Source organism: Aspergillus affinis (genome assembly GCF_023601865.1).
Source record: "Aspergillus affinis strain CMG 70 chromosome Unknown NODE_81_length_170848_cov_85_189412, whole genome shotgun sequence".
Taxonomy (NCBI): Eukaryota; Fungi; Ascomycota; class Eurotiomycetes; order Eurotiales; family Aspergillaceae; genus Aspergillus; species Aspergillus affinis.
Genome location: NW_026515862.1, coordinates 53,047 through 78,496, shown reverse-complemented (window position 1 = coordinate 78,496; position 25,450 = coordinate 53,047). Strand labels below are relative to the sequence as shown.

The window sequence follows — 25,450 nt, the reverse complement described above, 5'->3', positions numbered from 1 at the left end:
TTGTGGATGGACTCCGTCGCCTATCACCATTTCAGGTTACTCCGTAATATATGATTATGAAGAACAGCGCGCGGTTCCAAAAGGTGGCGAATCCTTCATCGGAAGTTATGACTAACAGCACCAAACGAATTACTCCATAGTTATGTACTGGATGGCCGTCAGCGCGGATGCTTCATTTAATACGGAGGTAAAGGTAAGGAGATCACATCACTTCGTACCACACGATTACCCCTTATTGATCATGCGAGTCCTGACATCGCACCCTTGCGTTTTTCCTGCGGATAGAGCGTATTCCATTAAATCCGTACTACCTCAAGGAATCCTTCTGCCGTGTTTCTAGCGTCGAAGCCAAGACACGGTGTATTCCGGCGTCATGGCAACATCATTGGAGAGCGAAGGGAGGCTGTGTGTCGCTTCCGACTTTAGTATGATCGATCGGTCTGCGAAGAGGCGGGGGATGATCTTTTTTAGGTAGTTATTGCTCTGCTCCAAAATTGGGGGACACTTGCGTCTTATCACAACAGCACGGTATCCGACTGAACTCCGACTAGAAAGTTAGCACATCAACTACTCCCGTGAAATCCATCCAATACTACCCAACAGACGCGACGCAGGCTGCTTGGGCTAGCGCCGGAATCATAGCGCTGATTCCCCTGGACACCGTTGTCTCCGTACTTTTGGACAGACCGCCAAGTTGTGTTTGACTTGGTCTGATGTGATTGCCTGCCCATGGATTCCCCGGACAACTTCCCCTCGACCGATTTGATGTCATTAGGAATGGGAGGGGGGCAAACTGGGGGGAGTGGAGGGGACGATAAGCATGGACGCTACTCCCCCCTAGGGATCTATCGCTCTCCCGTAATTTGTGATAGATATTAGAGACTGAGAGATGGCCCCTGATCCTGATATTCAGTTTAGATAATAGATCCGTACAATTAGGGCAATATTAAACCCTCCGAGACCCTGGCCCCGACTTTCATGAACGATTGGAGAGCCAAATCCATAATCCATAGCGAGTAGTTAGTCCCAAACCATAGCGTTTCCACACGCAGGGGGCCCTGCACGCATGTGCTTAACACTTGGTATTATTATTATTTAGCACTGAGCAGCAGTTCTCATCTTACGGTCCATTTTGGAGTTCCTGAAGATCGAGCTTAACGGCTGTACGGAGTACACTCATTTTTGAGATCGTGTGGGGAAGTCTTTGGGGTGACAACTGTGCATCTCAGATCTGTGTATGCGTATCTAAATGTCTATCTAGTACTGTGAACCCTGGATATAGTCCCGGGGAGGATGGTCAGCCGCCCCCTTTTTTGTATGACTCTGTCCACTCCATGAGCAAGTTCCATGACGCATCCCGGTTCATGGTCAGGAGTAGTCAGATCCCGTGGGAACCATGGATGATATCACTCCAATCCCGTATTCCCCTCCATCGGCAGTAAAAGCCGACAGGAAGAGCGAGGGAGGACAAGATCGAGTCAACTCGAGTCCGAGTCATCGTTGGGACGTGGCAGCGTTACCCGGACAAGTTGGACAACGCAGGAGGAAGTGAGTCCGACTTCTCGGCATTTAATACGGAGGCAGAGTAACCGTATGGTAAGATGATGCGCAGGATGACGCTGCCCTCCCTCATCATCGACTTTCTTCGCAGAAACACTAGTGAGGCCGCTAACCTGCAAGCGGTGTCAAATCCACCGCTTCTAACGGTCCCACCACTCCGTCCACAGTAGGTACTGTGTACGGCTGGCTATTTCCCACAGATCGTTTTGGAACTTGTAACTTGTAAGACATTTGAGAATGATTGAATTCTTTCCTACAGAGGACAGAGGACAGAGGACAAAGTACGGAGGACTAACAGGGAGGGAAGTGACTAGTTTCAGACTTGGTCGGGGAGATTTCCTCGGTCGGAGGAACCACCGTCCCGCGTAACTTACGTCGCCTGTGACTCCCGTATTACATGTGAATTACGCAGTGCCCGCTGGATTAATTACTCATTACTGTCTTCGCCTACTTCGAGGCCCATCACCTTCCGCCAGTTGCCTCATCCTCTCCCTCCATCTCTTCTCGCGAAAGTCTGGCGTCCCCTTGCGCTTCCATCCCGTTGGATTCGATTCCAACACCTTCTCCGGCTGCTTGAACATTCTCTCTGCCCTCGTGTCTATTCGTCTTCCACGTCGCTGGGAGCTGATCGGCATTATATTGTTACGTGCCGCCACCTTTCCCGAATCCGTCACGTTTCCGCAGTCCAAAGCGGGACAATATCCGAGGGTGGACACTCCCCTGTGTGAATCCGCCCAAAACCGTCCGTCGAGAGTTCACCTCTTCATGCCCAAGTCGTCCGAGGTGACGCTGAAGCTTCCCTTCTCTTCCTTCTCTGCTATCCTCTGATCGGAGATCTCAACTCGCGCCTTTCCCTGGGACGTCCGACCATCCCGTAACCGCTCCTCTCGGGTCTGGCGTACCGTTTGCGCATCATTCTTCGGTCGCTCGTGGCCTCGAATTTCCACTCGAGACTGGTCTCTCTTTCACCCGCCGTCGATCTTCGCATCCCGTACCTTCCTTACTCCGGATCTCACGACCTGCCGGTTCCTCTCCTTCGCAGTATATCTATCTCATCACCGTCACCATGACCGGCGCTGCCGCTCCGATTGACATCGCCACCCGCCAGAGCTCTGTCTCGCCCCCGGGACAGCAGGCCTCGAACCTCACCTCGGCCTTGCAAAGAGCCGGCAATGGCGAACGCACGGGGAGTCTCTCTCATGCCAACGGCGTTGGACTGAGCATGTTCAAAGCTCCCCCTCCTCGAAAAGACTCCATTGGTACAACTTCTGCACACTGGGGAAACGGTACGAAACCGATCTCTGTATCAGGGAACAACCGCGATAAACAGCGCCGCGAATCTCTAGCCGGAAGCTTGGTAGGGGGCATGAGCTGGGGTGGCGTGTCCGTTGGCAGTTGGATACGCGACGAGTAAGTTATTCCATTATCTCTGCCATTCCCGAAAATTTGCCGCTTTTTCTGGCGGGGTGGGATCAGAGAGCCCCGTATGCGCAAATCAAGCTATGGAAACTGACGATTCAACACTTCCAGTATTCTTATGACTGGCACTTCTCCGTTCCACATTCAATCGCCTTCCTTTCACTCGTCCTCATACCTGCCGAAGCTAGAAGCAAATTTCATGCGAGATTTCCAGTGTTGTAATGTGACCCTGCCGACTCTCCACGACCTTCTGCAGCACTACGAAGAAGCCCACGCTACGAAATCTCCCCACCAGGGAGGACATCGCCCGAGTCAAGCGGATGGCCGTGCTGCTTTGGCTGCAGCTGCGATCGCGCAACAACAGAACCAGCAGAACCAGAACCAGAACCGCGGGCTGCAGCCTGACAGGACTCTCGATCTGCAGCGGAAATTGAGTCAGACCCAAACTATCCAGCCTCATTCCGACATGGACACAATCGACGACATGGAATTAGATGAGCCGATGGGTGACGGCGATCCCACATCCTCCCATTTGTTCTCGCCACCGTCGCAAGATGGCAGCCAAGGAGGCTTTGGCAATTCCAACCAGAGAGTTCCTCATCTGAATTTGTCGATGCTACCGAGTCATCAGGGCTTCAAAGGCTCTCAGCCAGGGACACCGGTGGCTTCCGGGCGCCCCCTGTCTTTGCAGAATAACCCCACAGTTTCCTCCGTAAATACGCCGACGTTGATGGCAAATCCCCTGCAGAACTCGCAATTCCGAACTACGCCGGATTCCTCTGCTCCAGGCACCCCGGCAGAGCTGGATGAAAGCATGATCAATCCGTTCGGCGACATGTCCATGCAAAACAACCCGATGATGCAGGCCCAGGGCCAGTTCGGCAGGTTCAGCAATGACATGGTCGATCTGTGCATTGACGAACCTGCCAAACGACTATTTAGTCCCACTGGAGGTCTTAACTCTCCTAACGCCCACTTCAAGCTTAGCGGTGCGCAGTACGGTCCTAACAGCGAAATAGCGCGCCGAATTCGCGAGCAGCAGTTGTTGGCCGGTGTTCCCGACACCACCGCTTTGCTCCCTAACGAAGAGCCTAAGCCTTTCAGGTGCCCTGTCATCGGATGCGAAAAGGCATACAAGAATCAAAATGGCTTGAAATATCACAAGGCTGTAAGTGACCCTTTAATTCCGCTTCGTGCTACTCAAACTAATTATCTCCTTCCCCCCTTAGCACGGCCACAACAACCAGCAATTACATGATAATGCAGACGGCACTTTCTCGATTGTCAACCCAGAAACATCGGCACCGTATCCTGGCACGCTCGGTATGGAGAAAGAGAAACCCTACCGTTGCGAAGTCTGCGGCAAACGATATAAGAATTTAAATGGCCTCAAATACCACAAATCGCACTCTCCGCCGTGTAATCCCGATTTCCAACTTGCCGCTGGTCGCAACCTGTTTGGTGGAGGCGTTATGCAGGGTCAAAATATCAACGTCGCCGGAGCTGGCCTACCTGGCATTGGTGAAGAAGGGCTTTTATAAACAGTCCTTTGTCCAACTCGAGGAAGAACTGTTTATCTTTCTCTCCCCCGACATAATTCGATTCGACGATATCTCTTTTTGTTAACGGCCTCGTCGCGACACACGATTAATGAACCGGTTTGGTGGCTTGGAGTTAATTTCGGTATGAACGTTCTATCAATCGCGGTTTCCCGACCCCGGTGCTTTGGTCTGGAATAGATCGATCTTCCCCAAGACCCTGGAGACGCCAAATGACTTGCTCTCTATGAACTTGCTACACCTTGTCGATATGAGTGATTGTTTCTCGGTCATTGTTCTTTTCTCTTCTCTCTTCTCTTTCCATTGGATTGCTTCTGCTTGAACGCCTTATGTCTTGGATACGCGAATTTGTGAGCTTGAATGTTCTCACATGTCGTCCTTAATACATTTCTCTACGGTCTTTGTTACGAGATACAGCCTCTCAGCGAGGAGGTTGAGACGGCAACACAAAGCATCGAGAAATCTATAGTGTGGGATCAAAAGTATAAAATCAACTATGGGGACTATGTCAGTTTGGATGTGATCTTGGGACACATGATTGGGTTTGTTGCAAACAGGTTTTTGCTCCAGCGCGCAAGATCTGAGAATTGGAAAATGGCGAATTCCCGGCGTCCTGAAGATAGATGTTCTACAGGCTTTTCTCTTTGGCTCTTGCTTCTTGCTTTATTTTTATTTTTTTTTTTATTTTTTGCTCGATTTCTTCTCTTGCTTTTTTGTTTCCTTTATTATTGTCCATGGTGTTGTCGGAGAATTCTGGAGTTGGGTTGCTGCACATAACTACTCTATGTTTGCTGATAGATTTGGTCTAGTTTGATTCCCATGGCTTTAGCTTTGTTTTGCTTATAGTGGAAAAGAAAAAGTTCGGACAATATATCATCACTCCTTTGTACATTGATTTCGGTCCCCTGAGAGACAATCTGCTTGTTAGAGGTAACAATACCGCGAGCGTACAAATCCTTAGACATGCCTGGATTTGAAGGCACCCACCACAGCCTTTCCGCTTGCCTAGGCCTTCCTTTCTCTCCCCTTCTTTTTCTTTCATTTCTCTTCCCTCCCGTTCATCCATCCCTCGCCACTTCTTTTACAATCTAGTAATTACGGCCTAGATCCTCTTGTTGACGTCATTAATGACGGGGATCTACAGATCCTCCCCAACTTTTCCCGTCTTCCTGAATCGGTATTTCTCCGAATTCCTCCGGGGGAACTTGACATCGAACGTATGGTTTACGCAATGTTCAGTAGATGGGTCGTGTCTCGATCGAATGATTGTCGTTTTTTATTATTTATTTATTACTCAGAGGTACGGTGTCATAATGATACATACATATTGTGTAGAGATTTTTTTTAATCGGAATCACACTAATGGGGCGGTTACTTGCATACATACATATCTTTACTCATACAGGCATCTATGCAAAGAATCTGAAGCATGGTGTCACCGCGGACGGGACGGGCGGCAGGTAGCAGTAGCATTGGCATTCGCATTCGCATTATATAGTTCGGATAGATAAGTATCTGTATTGTAGTGAGTGTTTACTTAGCAGTGTGACCTTACTGCTGCTCACTTTCTGCTCCTGTGCTGAGTTGAATGGAGAAGATTTAATAATATGTACCTACCTATTTGATCATGGATGAGTGTTGAAAAGAAAGATCAATTAACTACTTCTTCGTGGCTGTTGTTCTACAAGGCACACCTATCTGAGTGGCCAGGATTAAGTATCTGGACCGGTCCATTTGACACTGCCCATTAACGCATTATCACCAAACACAACTCCAGTTTCATTCATTTGATTATTCTAATACACTGGAAATGAGAAAACAACAAAAGGGAGAAGAAGTAATAGATGTCCTCCTGCATAAGCGCCATTGTGCATCCAAAGTGGTAAGGCAACATGAAGAGAATCAAAGTCCGGCGGCGTAGACATCCTGGCATATTTCATGAGACGAAAAAGGGTCGTTGGTAGACAGAATATTGTTTTCTGTTAGTTTTGGGATGGAAGGCGTTGAAGAAGAAAATGAAAATGAAAGTAAAAAAAAAGTGGTCAATCCTGCTCGTGACATGTAATACGAATCGCCGGATTTTTTCTTTTTTTACAGGTTGAAGAACGAAAAAAACAGTCAAGGAAGAAGAGGAATTGGGAAGTTTTCAGAAACGATGGGGGAAAGGGCGTTTAAAAAAAAAGGCGAATGCGAGATGAAGATGTCAAAGTCATATGGAAACAATGATCGGCTAAACGTGACCCATTTACCATTCGAATTCACCCTGGCCTTTGTGGAAAACATATCTATACGAGATTAGTGCAAGCTCTCCACGTAAGGGAGGGTTAGGGAAACACTTACTCTTTACCGCCCGTCGTCAAAATGCCGTCCTTCAAAGTGCACTTCCATTTGTTCTTAACTCTTTGCACCTTGTCATAAGTACAAAGCATGACTTGACCAACGGAGTCTTCCGCATCATGGTCTTCCGCGACGAGGTCGTCAGGATCATCCAAATCAGAGTTGATGGCATCTTCGTCATCTTCTTCTTTTTCATCATCACCTCCGGGACCGTCGAACTGGGGCCGAGGGACCTTGGGGGCAGACGATAGTGCATCGCTGAATGAAGCCGGGTTAGGAGTTGATTCAACGGGCACCTCTCCACTAGGCGCAGATGCAACCGTGCGAGTGGATGCTTTGGGCTGTTTCTGCTGTTCATCCAGGGGCAACATGAGCCCACCTCCTTCCAGTCGAAGCATGCTAGCCTTGATTTGGTCTCGAAGGGTTCTATCACCTGCGCCACCCTGCCGCTCGGCGGCCCCTCGTCGGCGTGCGACCTCTGCCTTCCACTCGGAGAGCGCGTCGTCACCGGCACCATCCGTCTGAGTATTGTTAACAGGCGGCTGGGGCATAGGAGGGTATCCTGGTTCCTGTTTGATCTGCGGTCCTTGGCCGTTTGGTACCGGTGACATGCCTTGCGGACGGGACTGTCCTGGGAGACCCAGACCATGTTGCGATTGAGCCTGTAATTGACTGACCGAGTTGGCAGCAGCGGCACCGTATCTCTGATGAAGCATATTGGCTGCACGTTCGCGAGCTGATTGCGGGTTGGAAGAATTTGCCGGGATCATATTGTTCACCGAAGGCAAGTTAGGCGGAGCAGTGAGACCGGGTTCGGTCTTGATCTGAGGCGCCTGTGTCATCCCACCCGGAGGCACTCCGACGGGCGTGGGGGCTTGCAACGGCGGCGCAGTGCCCGGCATAGACTGCGGCATAGACTGCGGCATGGGTTGCTGAGGTGGAACATATTGTTGTTGTTGTTGCGGCGGTAGCGGCTGTTGCTGCTGGTGTGGCTGCGGCTGTTGGGTCTGAGGGGAGGGGCCAGGTCGAGGAGCATTGGAAGGGACGGTCGCGCTGGGAGGAGGAATTTGACTCTGAGGCTGAGGAGGGGCAGGCTGTGGAGGAGGATCCCAGGGGAAATGAGCGACCCCTAGGGAAGACAACTTTTTCTGCCAGCTCTGAGGGAGAGTCAGTATGGCAATCTGGACAAGTGAGGGCCAGGCTTGGCGGCAGACTAAGGAGCGGGTAAAGGCGGCCGCATATAAAAGAGACTCAAAAGCAGGCGCCTCCCCCAGAAGGCGGTTGCCGCCTCCCGCAACTCTCAGACCCCGCTTTGCCCAAGGGAGAGAGAGAGCGTCGATATACGCTCCATTTCATCCACTCACCTTGCGCAAATCCAGCAGCGTTTGCTGGTCCACTCCGCTTTCCTCGAAATCTATCTGAGAGGCATCGCAGACTTCCTGGATGACGCGATCGAACACCGTGCCCTGTGATTCACTTGATATTAGCCAACGTCCTCACACGAGAGAGGTCGAGAGGATGAAGTCCAAAATTGAAGCCAAAAGTTGAAGTGAAAAGCTAGGGAATCTGAATTGGAGAAAAACTTCTGCAGAATGGCAGAAGGAAAAAGAGACGGCTCCCCAGTCCAGACCATCCGGAGAAGCAGCTAGCTAAGTTGAGGGAGCACTCACCACCTGCTGGTTTGACATGGTTGCTATGGACTAGGGCTCGTAGTGACTTTCTTATCGGAGAATGCGATAGAGAAGCGAGGATGGAAATTGGTTTCTTGTCTCAGAAACAAAGGCACTCCGAGAGGAAGAACTTGTCCAGTCGAGGAGATGGCGATCGCGAGGGAAGATCCTCCGTCGCAGCGGTCGGTTGCCACGGGCGAATTGCGACGGGCTGCGGAGTCACCCCTGTGGTGAGATTGGTGTTGTAGATAGAGACTCCCACCAGCGGACGGACCAAGGAACAGACGGTACTAGGAATGGTTGATTGATCGCAAAAACAAATGAGAATCCGGGGGGGGGGGCGAGGACAGAGGCAGACGAGAGGAACGAAGCTGCGATGCAGAGGGATCGGTTGAGGTGAAAGTCGCTCTCCCCGGGCGAAATCCGTCTTCCTTCCGCCAGCTTAGTCACCACCCGCATTTTGCTAGGCTCATCGCAAGCTTATCGCGATAAGCCAGATGAACGGGATCCGTCCGTGTGAGTACTGTGTCTACTAGAGATCGGAGACTGTCGTGAAGTACGGAATCGTGTCTTCCACCCGACCAAAGAAAGAATTCACCAATCTGTGCATCAATGATTACTATTCTGTACAAGAATCTTCTCCCCCAGATACCAGTAACACTCTCACTAAATACAAACGCCGTTTCCTCATACAACGCCCTGCCAAAAATTCATATGACCCCAAAAACCCTGATCCTGTGAGATATCCAACAATTGCAAAAGAAAAAACCCGAAAAGTAAAAGAATCAACAGATTAACTTCATACGAGTAGCACATCATCTACCGGATGGTCATCGACTTGGTCATTTGGGCTTTACTGCCGACACCACCTTCGCGAGAAGCCGAGGCACTGGTCCCGGCCTTGCGTTCGAAGACCTTCCAGAATTTCAAGCTCTCGTCAGCCGCTGCAGTAGCAAGAAGCTGACCGTCGGGGCTCAGACAGCTGTGCAAAACACGAGTCTCGTGCGCAGGAATCTCGACATTGCGCACCAGGGTCGGGTAGCTCCAGATACTCAGAGAGTTGTCGGGGAATCCGCTGGAGCTGACGATCTCGCGGTAGTGGTTGCTCCACCGCAAGCTCGTGACTTGAGAGCCGGTGTCAATGCTGTTAGTCCGCGCACCGGTGGTCGTGTTCCAGAAGTGGATGTGGCGATCGTACGAACCACCGCCGGTAGCGAGCAAGTTCAGTTGCCAGGGGCACCAGCTGAGGGCCTTAACGGCGGCGCGGTGGTTTGTTTTGGTAAACTTGGGTGCGCTGAGCGACCGAGCATCCCAGATGTTGACCAGGTTGTCATTGCCACCGGTCGCAAGCTGCGCACCATCGGGCCTCCACTCCAGACCGCAAACTTCCGAAGTGTGCGAAACGAGCTCTGCCACCTTGTGTTGAGCAACGCGTACGTCGTGGTTAAACACTAGGCCGCTACGCGCACCAGTGGACAATGTGTGTTTCGACCATCCCATAACACCAACACGAGAGTCATGGCCAAACATACTTCGGAGCTTAGTGCCTTCTTCGACATCCCAGATTTGCACCTCACCAGTTCCAAGGCCAACGCCGACATAGGCCCCGTCACCACTCCATTTGACACTGCTCACATACGTATCGGGGGAAGTCTCCAGCAAGCAGTCCACGGACCCCGAGTCGGCCGACCAGACGTAAACATTGCGCTCCAAACCGATGGCGACTTGGTTACCAGAGCTCCAGTCCAGAAGGTTTAGGTAGTAGTCGTCAAGCAATCCAGGTGCATCCAGAACACGCTCAGGCGCCGTCTGAACTCGTCTCCGGAACTGAGCCGACTGGGATTTGGAGGGTCTTAGAGGACGGTTATACTGAGCTCTCAGATCGATGGGCTTGGAAGATTCTGGGGGCGGTGGCTTGAAGGCAAGGATCCGAGTGTTAAGGTTGACGCCACATGCATTGGCAAGAGATGATTCATATGCAACTGCGTCCGGTGCCGGTCTAGTATATGAGGTTGTCGAAGGCTCGGTCTCATCTAACCCGAGGTTCTCAAGGGCTGCAGTGAGGTCTTCGTCGGATCCTCGGCCACCAATATCAAACGCGCTGGCTGCACTGGCAAGAACAGAAGAACCCTCGTTGCCGCTCGTTTTCGGCCTGTGGCTCTCTTCAGGCTTAGCTGTGCCTGCCGTGGCGAGACCTTCGCTTGCAGTACGATTGGGAATGAATCGATCGGCGGCGTTGTGTGCAATGCGGACGGTGGTCTTTCCGGATCTTGTCCGAGTGGAGATGTCTTTCCGAAGACGCTCCTTGGACGGAGTCTGGGAAGACGATGGTCCAGTACCAGTCAAAGACCAATCCGAAACGCCCAGTTCCAAGTGTCGGGGAGACTTCCGCGTGCGAGCAATGTTAGACTTTGGCGACTCGCGGTAGGTAGTTCGGGGAGCCTTGGGCATGGACTTGGCGAAGAGGGAGGAAAGGTTACCGCCGTAGACAGGTCGGCTATGATCTTTTCCAGTCTCCGTGGGCTGACGAGGCGGTGTGAACGGAGATGAATGGTTTGACGTCATGCTTCCTGCTCGCGTACGGGGCGATGGTGTTAAAGGCATGCGGCCTCCGGCCGTTTTGCTCGAAAAGATGCCATGGTGGGTTTTCACCGGGGTAGACACCGTAGGGGTGGCCATGATAGTATATGATGAGGGTGCTCAGACCAGCCAGCCGGTATTCCGAGACGCAGAAAGAGAAAAGAGGAACGAGAATATCCAAGCCAATGATCGGGTGAACCTGACTCGAGGTGCAACAAGGGAGTAAGATGCAGCAATATAATGCTGTATACGAAAAACTGAGCCCGAATAGAGGCAATACAGTATGCACCAAATAGTATATACCACAGAAAATGAAGAGGATGAAGAGGAGAGGAAGAGATGGGAGGAGAGACGAGCAGGAAAGGAGAATAAATAGAGGGTATAGTTCTTCACTGGCATGGCAACGGTTACCTGAGGTACGGGTGCGCTAACTCCGACCCGGCTAGGTGACCACCTGACATGAGGCTCTGGTTCGTTCTGACGCCGATCGGCCTTGGCGCCTTTTTCTTTTTCTTTTTTCCCTCCTTTCCACTTCTCTTTGTCACCCATCTGGAATCATCAAGGCTGTCGGTCTTTGTGTTTCTACTTATCATGTGAATTCCTTCTCCTTCCTGGACGGCAAGTTCATTCACCAGCATCCAGTTTCATTCCACTCCTTAGGCCTTGTGGCTCTCACCCAACCCTCAGCCCATCAGGCACTTCTCCTTTCGGACCCTGATGGCGCGGCAACCAACCTCCACTACTAGGAATAGTAACGTTTCGGTGGTCTCGCATTTCCACTCGGACCCACCTTATTGGGCTGGGTCATCTGCGAGTAGAGTCCCACATCCGATGTCTCCCCTTTTATCCCACCATCAGAAATCGGAGCAGGCATTCCTCATGCCTACTAGCGCAACTCGTCGCCGGGGTAGCGCAGACTACCGCCCCAGCATAAATAAGGCCAAGGGGCATATTCCTGCATGTCTGGTCAACGCCTCGGTGACGTATTGCAACGACGATCAGATCTATGCCTTTGGCGGCTTTGATCAATACACAGATGAAGGTTCATTTGATTTACCCCTAGCGTGCCAGCCTATCTACCACTACTACCTTAACGTGTTGGCTGACATCCTGTCACAGTGTACAACCATGTCTTGAGACTCAACCTGGCCACTTTGCGATGGGAGCTGATTGACAATTATGGGGATATCCCTGGGGTTCGCATGGGTACGTCGCGTCCACAACTCATACTATGTTAAATCCATCAAATGCGTGCTAAAGATTCTTCTCGCTTGTTCAGGCCATACTGCCAATCTTCACAATGAAGACAAACTGATCGTATTCGGTGGAGAAAATGAACATCGCGAATACCTCTCGGACGTGGTTATTTTGGATATCCCTACATCCACTTGGCATCAACCGGAAATTCGTGGACCGATCCCGCGCGGAAGGGCTCGCCATGCTGCCGTCATCCATGATGATAAGCTTTTTATTATTGGAGGCGTTACCGGCGAGAGCAACGTCATCCTCGATGAGCTGTCATATCTCGACCTGAAGACTTGGACCTGGTCTCGTTCCTGGAGATTCACAGCTCGATTCGATCACATTGCCTGGGTCTGGGGCGACCGCCTGTGGATATTTGGGGGCCTAGATCCGGATATGGAGCGCACGACTGACATCTGGTGGCTCGATCTCAAAGGCATCCCCTCTCTCGGAATGACAGCTTCTCAAGGTACCGTGGATTCCCATGTTCAGCTCGGCAACATGACTCATAGCCCAGATGAAATGCCTAGTACCTCATCGCATCAACTAAGTGCTCGGTCCAACAACTATGCGGCCAATTCGGGAAGCGTCCAAGTTCGCAACTCCAACCGTCGGAAGCCGATTGCCCCCGGAGCAATCTCCTGCCTCAAATTCTCCTCCGGCCCTCACGTCCCTGCGCTGTTCTCCGGTACCCACTTCCAGGCCTATGCGTCCGGCGTTCTACTGGATTTGATCACCCCGTCGGAAACAGTGCGTACAGCCGAGTGCAACCTATCGTCTCTGGACCTTGACTCCTTGCGATGGCAGAGATTAGCCGACGGCCAAGAAATTTTCAATCCCGGATATCGCTGGCATTACTGCACCATAGATCCGAGCGGCACCAAAGCTTGGCTACTGGGCTGCAGTTTGGACGTTGGTGCGACCCCCGGAACCGGCGATGACAATCATATGATCGATGTTCTCTGTATAAACCTGGAAAAATATGGCTTACTAGGCAACGAGATGACGAAGTTCTCGCCGGACCAGAGCAGGACGATGTATCACGATCGTTCAGGGCTGGGGCCCATTTCTGGCCTTGGCTCGGACCTTTTGGCCGTATTCGACCAAACACCGGAATCTGGCAGTGGTGCTGACTTCATTATCACCGCTAACCCCGATGATCAGGATGATTTGGACGATCCAGGCCATCATGTTGTTCAGTCGCAATTGCAAACGGGATTGATTCCCCATGACGCGGCCTCGTCTCCCCCGATCCATGTCCATCGTCTTATCTTGCAGATTAGATGGCCGCATTTCAAAAGACTGTACTCGGCCCAGATGGCAGAGTATCACTCTAAGAGGATGCACATTCCCGAACCTTACTCTGTTGTCCGCGCGTTTCTCTACTACCTCTATACCGGCAGCATTTCGGGTCATCCGGAATATTGCCCTGACATTATCGACGTGGCGGGTATGCTCGTGATGGCGAACCTTTACGATTTGCCCACGTTGCGTCTTTTATGCGTCAACCGGCTGAGCCGCGAACTGGATGTCGAAAACGCCGCCATCATCTGGGAACGAGCTGGCAGGACGAATGAGGACTGGCTCAAGGGACGCGCAGCCCAGTTCTGCCTTAACCACTGGGGTCAAATCGTGCGGACCGATGGGTTTAAGTCCCTCAACCGGCAGAGTCTCATTGATTTATGTGGAGTTGTAGACTTGGAAAGCCGCATCGTCGGTGGATCAGAGCTAGAAGGGGCGCTCGAAGGCCACGGTCGAGAGCACAAGCCTTCCCAACTGACCATCCCTGGAACCGCGGCTGAAGAGGCCGATGAAATTGAGGTTGATGATATGGAGGCGATGGAAATGTCTTAGGCCTTGTGTGAAGCACTTGGCCGCTGTTCACTGACGGATCTGACTGCACGAAGTCATGGGTAGATGACCAAATTTCGTATTTCTTTGTTATTCTACTTTCTTCTTCTTTTTTTGCTCCTGTTTTTGATTCCGTGACTCCATCTCTCGCATAGCAAAGTGTGTTCATGGCGTTGGTATTGGATGGCGGGGAGTACATAGGGATGTGCGCACAGAACAGAGCATTGGTCACGGGGTTTTACGAGGGAGAATTGTAACTGCAGCTGTCTAGCCTTGAATCATGAACAGGTCCATTGCATTCCTTCGTATCTAACAATTAGTAATGGATCCTGTCTTGCCAGGCTAATCCGAATCTAGTCGGCAAGCGGCCCGTCCATCCGCACCTTTTCCTTTGGCTTTTGCCCCGCCAGGAACGAACGCTTTCTCTCGCGTCTTCATCTCGGCGTCGCTCTGGTCGTTGGTGGCTTTTCCATCCATGTCCGCTTCTCGATGCCCGGTCAAGTCCCCGCTTGCCCCTCCATTGTTCGATCCTGTTGCGGGGAGGCCCTAAAGCTGTCAGAAATCATTTAAATATCACTCTCATCCCCTCTCAGCATGCTGTCTTGGACTGGGTTCACAGATCAGCCTTTGAATCATTCTTCTATCTACTTTTCATTGTCTTTCACTTGAGGATCAATTGCTCAGTATCTGTGTCTCTAACTCCAGCAAACATGGGGTCCACCTCGACGTCTTCTCTTCCTTCTGACTTTCTCTGGGGATTCGCAACAGCTAGGTGGGTCGATTTATGCTGGATGGTCGTCTAATTCCTGCATCGCCCCTGCTGACAGGTCTTTCTCTGGAAAGTTACCAGATTGAGGGAGCTGTGGAGGAGGACGGACGTGGCCCATCCATCTGGGACACTTTCTGCAAGATTCCTGGAAAGATAGCCGGTGGTGCCACGGGAGATGTAGCGTGTGACTCGTACCAACGCACCCACGAGGACATTGCCTTGCTAAAGGAATGCGGTGCTCAGGCCTACCGCTTCTCCATCTCCTGGTAACATACCATTCCTTTCTCTCTTTCATCAAAGCCTTGGCCGGGCCTGTCTAAATCTAATACTCTCTTCCTCCATCCAGGTCTCGTATTATTCCCCTCGGAGGCCGGAACGACCCCGTCAATGAAAAAGGAATTCAGCACTATGTCAAATTCATTGACGAATTGCATGCCGCAGGCATTGTCCCTCTGGTGACTCTTTACCATTGGGATCTTCCCGATGAGTTGGACAAGCGTTACGGCGGTCTTCTCAACAAGGAGGAGTTCGTTGCCGACTTCGCCAACTATGCTCGGGTGATCTTCAAGGCTTTCGGTTCGAAGGTCAAGCACTGGATTACCTTCAATGAACCCTGGTGCAGTAGCATTCTTGGATACAACGTTGGACAATTTGCCCCGGGTAGGACGAGTGACAGGGCTAGAAACCCCGTGGGAGATGGCTCAACGGAACCCTGGATCGTCGGACATAACCTTCTCGTGGCGCACGGAAAGGCGGTGCAGATTTACAGGGACGAGTTCAAAGCCCAAGACGGCGGTGAGATTGGTATCACCCTGAATGGTAAGATATTGCCCCTATTGCATAACCTCTGGAGGTCAGCCATCCTGACCAATTACCAGGTGACTGGGCCGAACCCTGGGACCCCGAGAACCCGGCAGACGTCGAAGCGTGTGACCGAAAGATCGAATTCGCTATCTCCTGGTTTGCCGACCCGATCTACCACGGTAAATATCCCGACAGCATGGTCAAGCAACTGGGTGACCGACTGCCCAAGTGGACTCCCGAAGACATTGCCCTGGTCCACGGCAGCAACGACTTCTACGGCATGAACCACTACTGCGCCAACTACATCAAAGCGAAGACGGGTGAGGCTGACCCTAACGACACCGCGGGCAATCTGGAGATCCTGCTCCAAAACAAGAAAGGAGAGTGGGTTGGCCCCGAGACTCAGTCTCCCTGGCTTCGACCCAGTGCTATCGGATTCCGCAAGCTCCTCAAATGGCTCAGTGACCGATACAACCAGCCCAAGATCCTAGTCACGGAGAACGGAACCAGTCTGAAGAACGAGAACGATCTGCCTTTGAACCAGCTCCTCAAGGACGAGTTCCGGACACAGTACTTCCGTGATTACATTGCAGCCATGGCCGACGCGTACACTTTGGACGGCGTCAATGTGAGAGGATACATGGCCTGGAGTTTGATGGAGTACGTTCTGCCTTTCATTTACCTGGGAGTCCCACCCTTTTACTAACCGGTAATAATTGCAGCAATTTCGAATGGGCCGAAGGCTACGAGACCCGGTTCGGCGTGACCTTCGTCGACTACGAAAACAACCAGAAGAGAATCCCCAAGGAAAGCGCAAAGGCGATCGGTCCGATCTTCGAGCAATATATCCAGAAGGAATAAACAATCAAGCGATGGAGGGCATCTACCTAGGCAGTAGCCATTGTATTACCTTAGTTTATATCAATTCTCTTAAATTCTCCAATTAACATGAACTTACGACGAAGCAAACTTCTCTTCCAAGGTAACTATGCGGTAAAGAGCATCATCCCACAAATGCTGCTTGTACATGTGTACGGAGTAGATGATTCCAATTACTTTCCCATCCCCGACCCTCCGTTCTCCACTCCACATTCTACTAGATTTAGTCTCCAAAGTGGACACTTCGATCTCGCTTTAGCCTCTTTTGACGCGGCGGAGTCTCCGCGACACGGATCGCGCCTCCGTAGACTAGATGATATCTCATTGCCTCGTGTGTCATTAAGAACTGCCAGTAGCCTGTTATCAACCCAGAAATCTCTACGTAGTTATAGTTTGTGCTCATCAAATAGAAACCATTTGTGTTGCCCATCGTATGAGAGTTTTCAAGAAAGAACCATCAATTATCAGACAACACAGACTTATTCCAAGACATGTATCAGTGTGAAAAAGGATCCCTCGTGCTTGCTAGTTGCTGTCTTGAACAGAAGCTTTTAACATGCGCGGCATAAACCCAGCCCGTCATTATAGGAAATGGGAACCCCCCTCGGTGATAACAATCCCACGGTTTATGATCTGATGCGTCTGTAAACCCATTAGAATCTCTACAGTATCTGTTCGAGTAATCGTTACCTCGTTCTCGTCGATTCCAATTCGCGAGGGGTTGTGTACCGGAACAGATCCGTAAAATGCACGATGGGCTCTTCGCCGTCTTCCACAATTGGGGGTTTCGTTCGTTGCTGGGGGCTGATACCAATCAGACGATGTATTAAGCTCTAGGGCGCCAATGGTCTCATCTATATCTGAAGTATAATCGTTCGGGGTACCGTAGGTTTCGTTGGCCGTGCCCATTCTGTCCCCTTCCGCCGATTGACTGGACTCCCAGTGCACATTGGAATGTTCAGCGGTCGTAGTTCCGTTCGTGAAAGTGTCTGTTGGAAGTGGAGTACTGGTTCCGGAATCTTCAGCATTCGCAACTACTGAAGAAGTCTCATCGATGGAAGAAGCCCCAGCTTGGCTGGATTGGACGCGAGAAGCAAAAAGCTTGAGACTTCTGTCAGCACGTTCAAAACATAATATGGGCTGCGAGACATACGTCTGGGCATAGACCCATCAACCTGTCATACCACTGATATGTATTCGGGTGGCTGAAATGCGAAATTTCTCGAATTTCCGGATTTACCGCCGATGCGATCTGACGGGCAACGAAAGCAGAAATCGCTGCTTCCCGGTAATGACGCCCTCCTACAGCGCAAATTCGTTAGCTTATCAACATTATCCGCCAACTATGAAAGCTGCTAGTCTTACCTTCGAATGTCCGTACATTGTCTGCGAGGATCACAACATCTTCGCTGTCTTTGTACATCCTGTACAGATCCCAAGTGTCTTTGAGCAAGCACTGGTTCAACGAATCGTGAACGACCGACATTGTGAATGTGCCTTTGAAGCAGCCGCTTGAATGAAACTTCTGCATCATTTGGCGATGGGTCAAGTAGGTTAGCTTCGGGGTGGAAACTCTCCAAGGTGGGCGTTTATGGTTGCTGCTTACCTTTGTGGCTCTTCCAAAACGCACGAATGTACAAAGTACTCTTCGTCTAGTATTATGACGTAGATATCGTAGGCTGTAGAAAAGAGCTCGAAAGCTTTGGAGAAATGAAATTAAGAGCAAAGGAGATGAAATGTTGGGGATAGAAATGGAACGGCTTTGATGAGAGCAGGCGAAGCGTGGCGTACAATGACCAGCTATGAGATAAGCTTTCAAAATGGCTTCAGAAACGATAATTTATTGTTACCAGATAGTTGAGAGGGAGTAAGAATGAAGGAGATCAATGATATGGGTTGGGCATGGGAAGAGGAAAGAGGAAGAGGAGGAGGAAGGGGGAAAGAGGTATATATAGCCCACGTCTGTAAACAGACCCACGAAAACTATGGAGACTTCCATCTCTCAAAGTGGAAAGGAACCGATAAAAGTGAGTAAAATAAGCAGTCACCAGGATAAGCTCAATGATTAATTGCCAGCAAGCAGATTCCATTATAGTTGTCAGCAAACGTATCCAACCAAGCAAACAGTTAATTAGTCATCGTACCAAACATGCGCTCTTATGAATATCAAAGCGCATATCGAAAGTTCATAGACTCCCTATCTGTGATATCCTTAAACCCATCCAGCACAGCTGCTTGATCACGCCTTTGTTCCATTTCCTCTGGAGACATGCGGCGATCTCGGCGGATGTTCTCAAACTTCATCGACATGTATGCAACAACAGATAGGACAATGATCCCCGCATAGCAAATCAGCAGACCAGTAAGAGCGGAGTAATATCGGGGGGCCTCGCGCTCAAAGAAGATGTTTGCACCTGCGACATTTCCGGCCGCGTATAGAACAAACCAAAGTCCGTTTGAAAGAGAGCGTTTGGTATGTCCGGCTACGTTTGTAGACAGAATATTCCAAGACACGATCACCGGGGCACCAACGATATACTGTAGCCAGGTGCAGCCGACGAGGGTCCATCGATGTTGGACATCAGTGAAGCGGATGCCAAGGAGGCCGCCAAAGGGAATCAAACAGACGACCGCGAGGACGATGCACCGGGAATCCCGGACATAGGTGGAAACGAGTCCGCAAATCGGCACTACGAGAGCCTCTATGGCTCCTGTGGGTAGCTGGAGAAGGGTAGCGTAGATTCCGCTGAAGCCATAGCCTTTGATCAAGGACGATGAGAAGTTGGACACTCCGCCGTTGATGACGCCGCAGCTGAGACCTATGAAGGCACAGCAAAGGACTTTGATATCGTATACTATCTCAAACGCCTGTTGTGGTTTTATCTGTTTTGTCTTGATGCCGATCATATTCTCTGATACTCGCTGGACGGCCACTATACGTTGTCTGTGCGAGAGAAACCTCGCCGAACTCGGGGAGTCCGGCATGAGCCACAGAAAGAAGCATCCGGTGACAAAGTTAAGCAGACCAATGGTGAGAAAGATTAACTGCCAGCTCTTCAGGCTAGTATTATGGGAATGACCGAGTCCGAATCCCAGCAGAGCACCCACCATGGTCGCCATTCCGTTTCCCGACAGCCACAAGCTCATCCGCAGAGGTTGCTCGGATCGCTTGTAGAACATGGACGTGAAATTCATCACTATATTTCTTTAGTACTGACTCAATTCAATGGTCCACGGAGTATCGCAAACTTACTACATGGGCTGACACCAGCCTCGGTCATTCCCAAAAGAAACCGTAGGACCAAAATGCCAGCGTAGTTCTTCGCTCCAATGTGCGCCACAATTAGGACGGCCCAGATCAAAAGGACTGTTCCCATATATTTAGCCAGCGGTAGTCGTTGAATCATCAGATTTGAGGGCTAGAGTGACGATACATTTAGTTCTTCACTCCAATGAAAAGGATATTTCTCCTATTCACATACCACGGCCCAGAACATGTATCCGAAATTGAATATGGCTGCAACCCATGAATATCTTTGACCCTCCAGGCCAAGATCCGGAATGAAGCTATAAGCCGAGGCATAGTTGAGAGAAAGCTTGTCTGTGGCAATTACTAGGTCAGTCAAAGATCATTAAATTAGGGCTTGTTGTCCACCTACCCAAGAATTGTATGACATATGTCACGTACAGCTGATATTTCGTACGTCAGTTGTCTCCCGACGGGAATCTACAACGCGAAGGAGTAGTTATCGCTTACAATAGGCAAGATACGCCAGTCTAAAAGCCTGCGTACCTCAGTGCCTTCGCGTTCCAGCTCCTCGGGCGATAGCTGATCAGCCTCGGCATACAGCTCAGCTGCGATGTCCCGGATTTCCCCCGATGCGAACTCATCTTTCCTGTCGGCACTAAGGGTGCTCTGCGCTTCCGTTCTGTTGTCTTTAGTAGTAATGTCGGGCATGATGACCAAAATTCGAAAGAGCTTGAACAAAATTGACCGGGTCTAGGGGCAGTTCTTAAGTAGGGATGACCATCCCCCACCCTTGCATGATAGTAGATCAGTGTTATCTCTTGGCAGTTATGCTACCCTTATCGACTCCGCACGAGGGGCGAGTGGATAAAAGTCCGCTGGGATCATAATAGATACTATCAATATTTATTCTTATCTACTATCGGCATACATTACAAACTCGGACATTCCAAACATCTACATGAGTTACAGACCTTTACAAGCAACATTCTACAATTCTTAGGGGAGTATGATTACCAATTTCTTTCCTCTAGTCAGAAATAACCTGATATTCATCACTATCGAGTCTTAGTCTGGGTAGGACTTATCTATACACGCAATTAACTAAGACAGCCAGGGAAAGAGCTATTAGCAACCATTAACCAAATTAAATTCAATATTCATTCCCATAGTCTGGCTAATATTCTCTTCACTACCTACCTATTCACAGTCTACCAGGTTAAAAGGCTTTCTCCCATCCTCCGCCCCTTCTCCCACTTATCCTATCTCACATCGACTAGGATTCAACAGCACAGTATACGAATCTTTCCGCAACGTGTCCCTGAGAGAATCGATCAAAAAAGCATAAGCCCGGCAATATCAAACATCATGCCATATTCCGATGCCTGATCATGCCGAATCCAAGAACGCAGAGAAACCTGTGAACAATGAATCAGATACCAAATAAGTATCGATCGAATTTTTCGAAAGGTGTACTATTTTCTTTTCATATTTCTTTTGTTAATTAATTAATAAGGATGACGGCTTCTAGGACAGAGGCAGGTTGGAACAGATTCTCGAGGATATAGATAAACTTGCCAATTTTGATTAGTCTATGCTCTACAACAGGTATGACTTCTATTCTTCGAACATACAATAAAAAGTGGCATCCAGCGATAAGACTGATTCCTGATATGTATATCTAATCTTATTCTTCGAAGTTTGTTCAATGTGAAAACTGGCTACGGAACTGTTCCTCTCTGTGCGGGCAAGCCCAAATCCACGATATACTGCCAGATTTCGGGGTCATTAGACGGCGAATTGCCTTCTGAGGCTTCCGGTCGGAATCGTGACGGACAGAACACATCTTCTGTCTATCTTATGCACCAAGATGGCCAAACTTAAAGCAAGCCCCGATGCACGTCGCTCTTTGGAATGAAATCGATATTTCATCCGGTCATCCCATGCTAGGGGCAATTGAGGCTGACTTGGTGTACTTTATTATCCATCTTGGCTATTTGATTAATTCAATTAATTCTCGAAGTGAGTCGAAAAAGAAAAATGGGTTTGGTTTCTGAATGCCTGAGGTTGCACGCATTCGCCATTTGCCCACTCCCCCATGACCATTTTATGTACGCAGCATTAGAAACTTCTTCCTCGTAAACCGTCTTCTTCATCATCTTCTCTAGTTGAAACAATTGAATTCGTTCATTTGGTCATCATCGACAGCCAGAACCTATGACCCTATATTACAAATGTGACGCCATATCTTCAATCATACTTAGTACCCCATTGTGTAAATATGGCTTTTTCAACTGTTTCAGACAATACCCAAATTCATCGCGAGTACAAGCAGAGCCCAGCTGCTCTAAAAGGTCCTGCGAAACCCACTTCGCCTGTCGAAGAAGAAAGCTAAACACTCTAATATAGGGCGTCGCATCGTCCCATCGTTCTGCGAAGTAAAACAGCGTACTTGCACAGGTCCGAGATGCAATGAACGCTTGTCGCTTGAATATGCCATCTCGACAGTCAACCCAAAACGTGTACAGAAGCATAATACCGGCCATGAATTGAAAAACAAGTTTTGGATAGGGTCAGAACACACAACACCCTTGAAAGTCTTGACGGAATCAAAACTCACCGCGGACCAAGTATAGCACATCACCTGTCCATCTTCCAGGAGACGTCTAAAATTACGAAAGTTCTCGCTGCTTGCTGAGAGAACGTCTTCAAAATCCTCATGTTGCAGACGATGCCGCCTTTCTAGTATCAGGATGATCACACTGTAACTGTATAGGCTTGCCATCAGAGCGGATGAAGATAGGTACTCGGATTATCCTCTACGCCGTATCGTGGCATATCCCTTTTCCACGCATCCAGAGCGGACTTCAGGAGCGAGTCACTGGCATCTTGGCTTGGGGGGGAGTCCTCTCGTTGTCGACGGATTTTGGCTTGGATTTTCCGCAGGCTGAACAGGTGTCTCAAGGCGCGGTTTGTGCTAGAAGAACAAGGCAGTTCGTTGCTCAATGTATAAATCTGGAGGCTTGTCAGCTACGGTCCGTTGTTCTTTGTCGACAGCGTTCATACATCATCATCAATGGCCCTATAGGCTGCTGATACTGGCCTATCCCATCCACAAACAATAATCTCGTTTAGCATATAACATGTGATAAATAGGGGCTCCGTGAGTGTGTTATCCACTCCCTGTCCGGCTTCATCTCGAACATTATGATCATCTCCCACGTCAGAAGTTTGCTTTCGTAATTCAGACATGGTGGCAGCACAGAATGGGACAATCGAGGATACCGTAACAGCGATCTCTTCTGATGAGGGACAATGAAGCGAGTATAGTATCATCAGGATTGAAGCTTCGATATGAAGAACCGCAGACGAATGCCCCATGAAATACGGATAATAAGTCATTGCAGATGTGTAGAGATCTGCTGCACGTGTCGCATAACCCTGGTCTGGATGAAGTCCGTTGTTTAACAAAGCCCCAATGGCATACACCATATATACGAAGAATCCTTTCCATCGCTCAGCGTCTTCGTCATGTATCCATTCATGATGCCACGATCGCCAGGCATTATGGTTCAAAAATGGCCATACCCAATTCGTGATCTTGAGGTAGAGGCTGGTGTAGACTTCCTCTAGCAAAGGTGGGTGAGTCCTGGAAGGGATAAGAGACTCAGGCGATTTACTTTCTGTCCATGGAGAGTTTCCAATGCTTGCTGACCTAGGGTACATTTCGTATGCAACTCGGGATATTAGAGGTGCCTCCAGTGGTTGAGCTCCCGGATGAGAAGCGGCTGGAAGTATATCAGTCCCGGGCGTCAATGTATGTGTTGTATCAAACGGAAGAGGCGAACAGGGCTCCAGAATTGAATCCATTTCTTGCGATACCATGCCAGAATTCGCAGTGTCACCAGTTAATATAGTATCCAGGTCGTTAGATATGGGCATATGCGGAGGATCGGCGCTAGCAATATTAATTGGGTCCGTCTGAACACCAATATCCCGTACGTGCAGGGAGGTGCTGGAGGCATCGTCCTTTGACCTCTCCAATTCTGCCAATCTGGTTTCGAGATGCTTCAGATATTTTACAGAAACCGTTATATCTTCCCCATCTTTGTATGATTTTGCGGGGAGACATTCGGTTCCTCTGCGTCTGCACTCTCCACATGTGGGCTTCACATGGTCACATCTGCGCTTGAGGCGAAAACATCGAGCGCATGCTAACGATCTCGGAGTTTGGGGACTCGAAGACATAGGTCAACCGAACTATGCGCGGATGAGTAATTGAGCTCCAGTAAAAATAGAAAGCCACGATGATAGAGAAAGAGAAAGAGGAGAAACAGATAAGAGAAGCAGCTAACTAAGGAAGAAAGACCCCGAGACCCACATCGACGGGGAGTCAAGCGGGGAGTTTAGCGTCGAGTTGCTGGAATGGATTCAGATTTGAGACAGGTAAAAAGATATCGTACAAATTATTCATTAACAATCAATGTAAGCAGTAATTATTCATGATGCGCCGCAATCATACCGTACTCTCTAGACACCAAAGACTGAATCAATCTTTAGCCCACCTCTGACCATCTTTATCGTACCCGATCAGCTTCAAATCAACATTCAATGTCTTCAGCATGAAGTCCATAGTAAATTCCTGTAAATCTTGTTAGAACCGCTGCACATTGCTCACAAGGCCAAGCAAACAAACCTCTTCCTCAATAGATTCCTCCCGTTTCTTATCCTCGACCTCCTTCCCAGGAACATCCCATTGCTCCAACATCTCCGCCTTTCGAGACTTCAGTGCCTCCTCGTCGATATCGACCCCTTCGGCTTCAGCACACCCATACCACGAATTCATCTCCTCCTGCTCCCATCTCGCATTGTTATTCCGCATCTGATCTTTCCACGCCTTCATACCCCCAAGCCGAGTCACGCGTTCCTGCGCACCCGCAAACACCTCCTCCGCTGCATTCTGACTTGCGCATTTCCATTTCGCGATCAATCCCTCCAGCTCGGTGTCTTTATCCGAGGATTCGACCCGGAGAGCCTGTCGCGCTGTGTCCAGTTCCGAACGCAGCGCCGAAAGCCGTGATTGGAGCGTTCTTTGCTGTCTCTGGAGCTCTGTAATCTCTGGGTCCAGGAGGACTGGCTTCTTAGTTGGCGTTAGGTGAGTGATGGTGGTGTTCTTCCTTTTGCGATTCAGTGAGCCCAGAGGTGATGAAGTACTAGATGATGACGAGTTGATGGATGCGATGGATGAAATTGTGGTTGAGGTTGCAGGTTGCTCCTGTATCTTTCTGGATGAATGAACTTCGTTTGCTTGATGTGCAGGCGAGGAGATATGTTTTGTGATTGTGGGTGATGATTCGTCTTTGGCCTCCGATGTCTGCGCTGGTCGACGGAGGGGAGATTTGAATGGCTTTGAAAGCGCCGAGGTCGCGTGTTCGGCGCGACGACGCTTCTCATTGAGCTTCTCGGATCCCATCGTTCTATGAAATCGGCTTATATTCTCGGCTGCATCGTATCAGAAGTGATAAACGATTAG

At 49.8% G+C, this 25,450-nt stretch overlaps 8 protein-coding genes across 8 annotated transcripts; 3 read left to right on the top strand and 5 right to left on the bottom strand.

The window, feature by feature from the left end:
* Positions 1-2,626: 2,626 nt before the first annotated feature.
* Positions 2,627-4,520, top strand: KD926_010528 (zinc-coordinating transcription factor SFP1; the record flags this gene model as incomplete). Its single annotated transcript, XM_053102901.1, has 3 exons — positions 2,627-2,970; positions 3,091-4,147; positions 4,209-4,520. 3 exons carry the CDS (start codon positions 2,627-2,629, stop codon positions 4,518-4,520), a joined length of 1,713 nt encoding a protein of 570 aa, XP_052953669.1.
* Positions 4,521-6,783: 2,263 nt separating this feature from the next.
* On the bottom strand, positions 6,784-8,563 carry KD926_010527 (transcription initiation factor IIA large subunit; the record flags this gene model as incomplete). Its single annotated transcript, XM_053102899.1, has 4 exons — positions 6,784-6,823; positions 6,879-8,185; positions 8,240-8,341; positions 8,546-8,563. 4 exons carry the CDS (start codon positions 8,561-8,563, stop codon positions 6,784-6,786), a joined length of 1,467 nt encoding a protein of 488 aa, XP_052953668.1.
* Positions 8,564-9,364: 801 nt separating this feature from the next.
* Positions 9,365-11,224, bottom strand: KD926_010526 (WD40 repeat domain-containing protein; the record flags this gene model as incomplete). The annotated part of the gene is made up of 1 exon (XM_053102898.1): positions 9,365-11,224. One exon carries the CDS (start codon positions 11,222-11,224, stop codon positions 9,365-9,367), a length of 1,860 nt encoding a protein of 619 aa, XP_052953667.1.
* A 732-nt stretch (positions 11,225-11,956) lies between these two features.
* Positions 11,957-14,221, top strand: KD926_010525 (Kelch motif domain protein; the record flags this gene model as incomplete). Its single annotated transcript, XM_053102897.1, has 3 exons — positions 11,957-12,167; positions 12,245-12,331; positions 12,405-14,221. 3 exons carry the CDS (start codon positions 11,957-11,959, stop codon positions 14,219-14,221), a joined length of 2,115 nt encoding a protein of 704 aa, XP_052953666.1.
* Positions 14,222-14,928: 707 nt separating this feature from the next.
* KD926_010524 (glycoside hydrolase family 1 protein) lies at positions 14,929-16,652 on the top strand (the record flags this gene model as incomplete). Its single annotated transcript, XM_053102896.1, has 5 exons — positions 14,929-14,990; positions 15,062-15,253; positions 15,334-15,806; positions 15,866-16,451; positions 16,514-16,652. The coding sequence occupies 5 exons, from the start codon at positions 14,929-14,931 to the stop codon at positions 16,650-16,652; spliced, it is 1,452 nt and encodes a 483-aa protein (XP_052953665.1).
* Positions 16,653-17,252: 600 nt separating this feature from the next.
* On the bottom strand, positions 17,253-18,204 carry KD926_010523 (uncharacterized protein; the record flags this gene model as incomplete). The annotated part of the gene is made up of 4 exons (XM_053102895.1): positions 17,253-17,312; positions 17,361-17,771; positions 17,824-17,972; positions 18,036-18,204. The coding sequence occupies 4 exons, from the start codon at positions 18,202-18,204 to the stop codon at positions 17,253-17,255; spliced, it is 789 nt and encodes a 262-aa protein (XP_052953664.1).
* A 632-nt stretch (positions 18,205-18,836) lies between these two features.
* Positions 18,837-20,628, bottom strand: KD926_010522 (putative MFS allantoate transporter; the record flags this gene model as incomplete). Its single annotated transcript, XM_053102894.1, has 5 exons — positions 18,837-19,867; positions 19,924-20,089; positions 20,153-20,271; positions 20,330-20,360; positions 20,428-20,628. 5 exons carry the CDS (start codon positions 20,626-20,628, stop codon positions 18,837-18,839), a joined length of 1,548 nt encoding a protein of 515 aa, XP_052953663.1.
* A 2,073-nt stretch (positions 20,629-22,701) lies between these two features.
* KD926_010521 (putative DNA repair protein Dds20/Mei5) lies at positions 22,702-25,390 on the bottom strand (the record flags this gene model as incomplete). The annotated part of the gene is made up of 4 exons (XM_053102893.1): positions 22,702-22,932; positions 22,984-23,971; positions 24,483-24,559; positions 24,614-25,390. 4 exons carry the CDS (start codon positions 25,388-25,390, stop codon positions 22,702-22,704), a joined length of 2,073 nt encoding a protein of 690 aa, XP_052953662.1.
* Between the last annotated feature and the right edge of the window lie 60 nt (positions 25,391-25,450).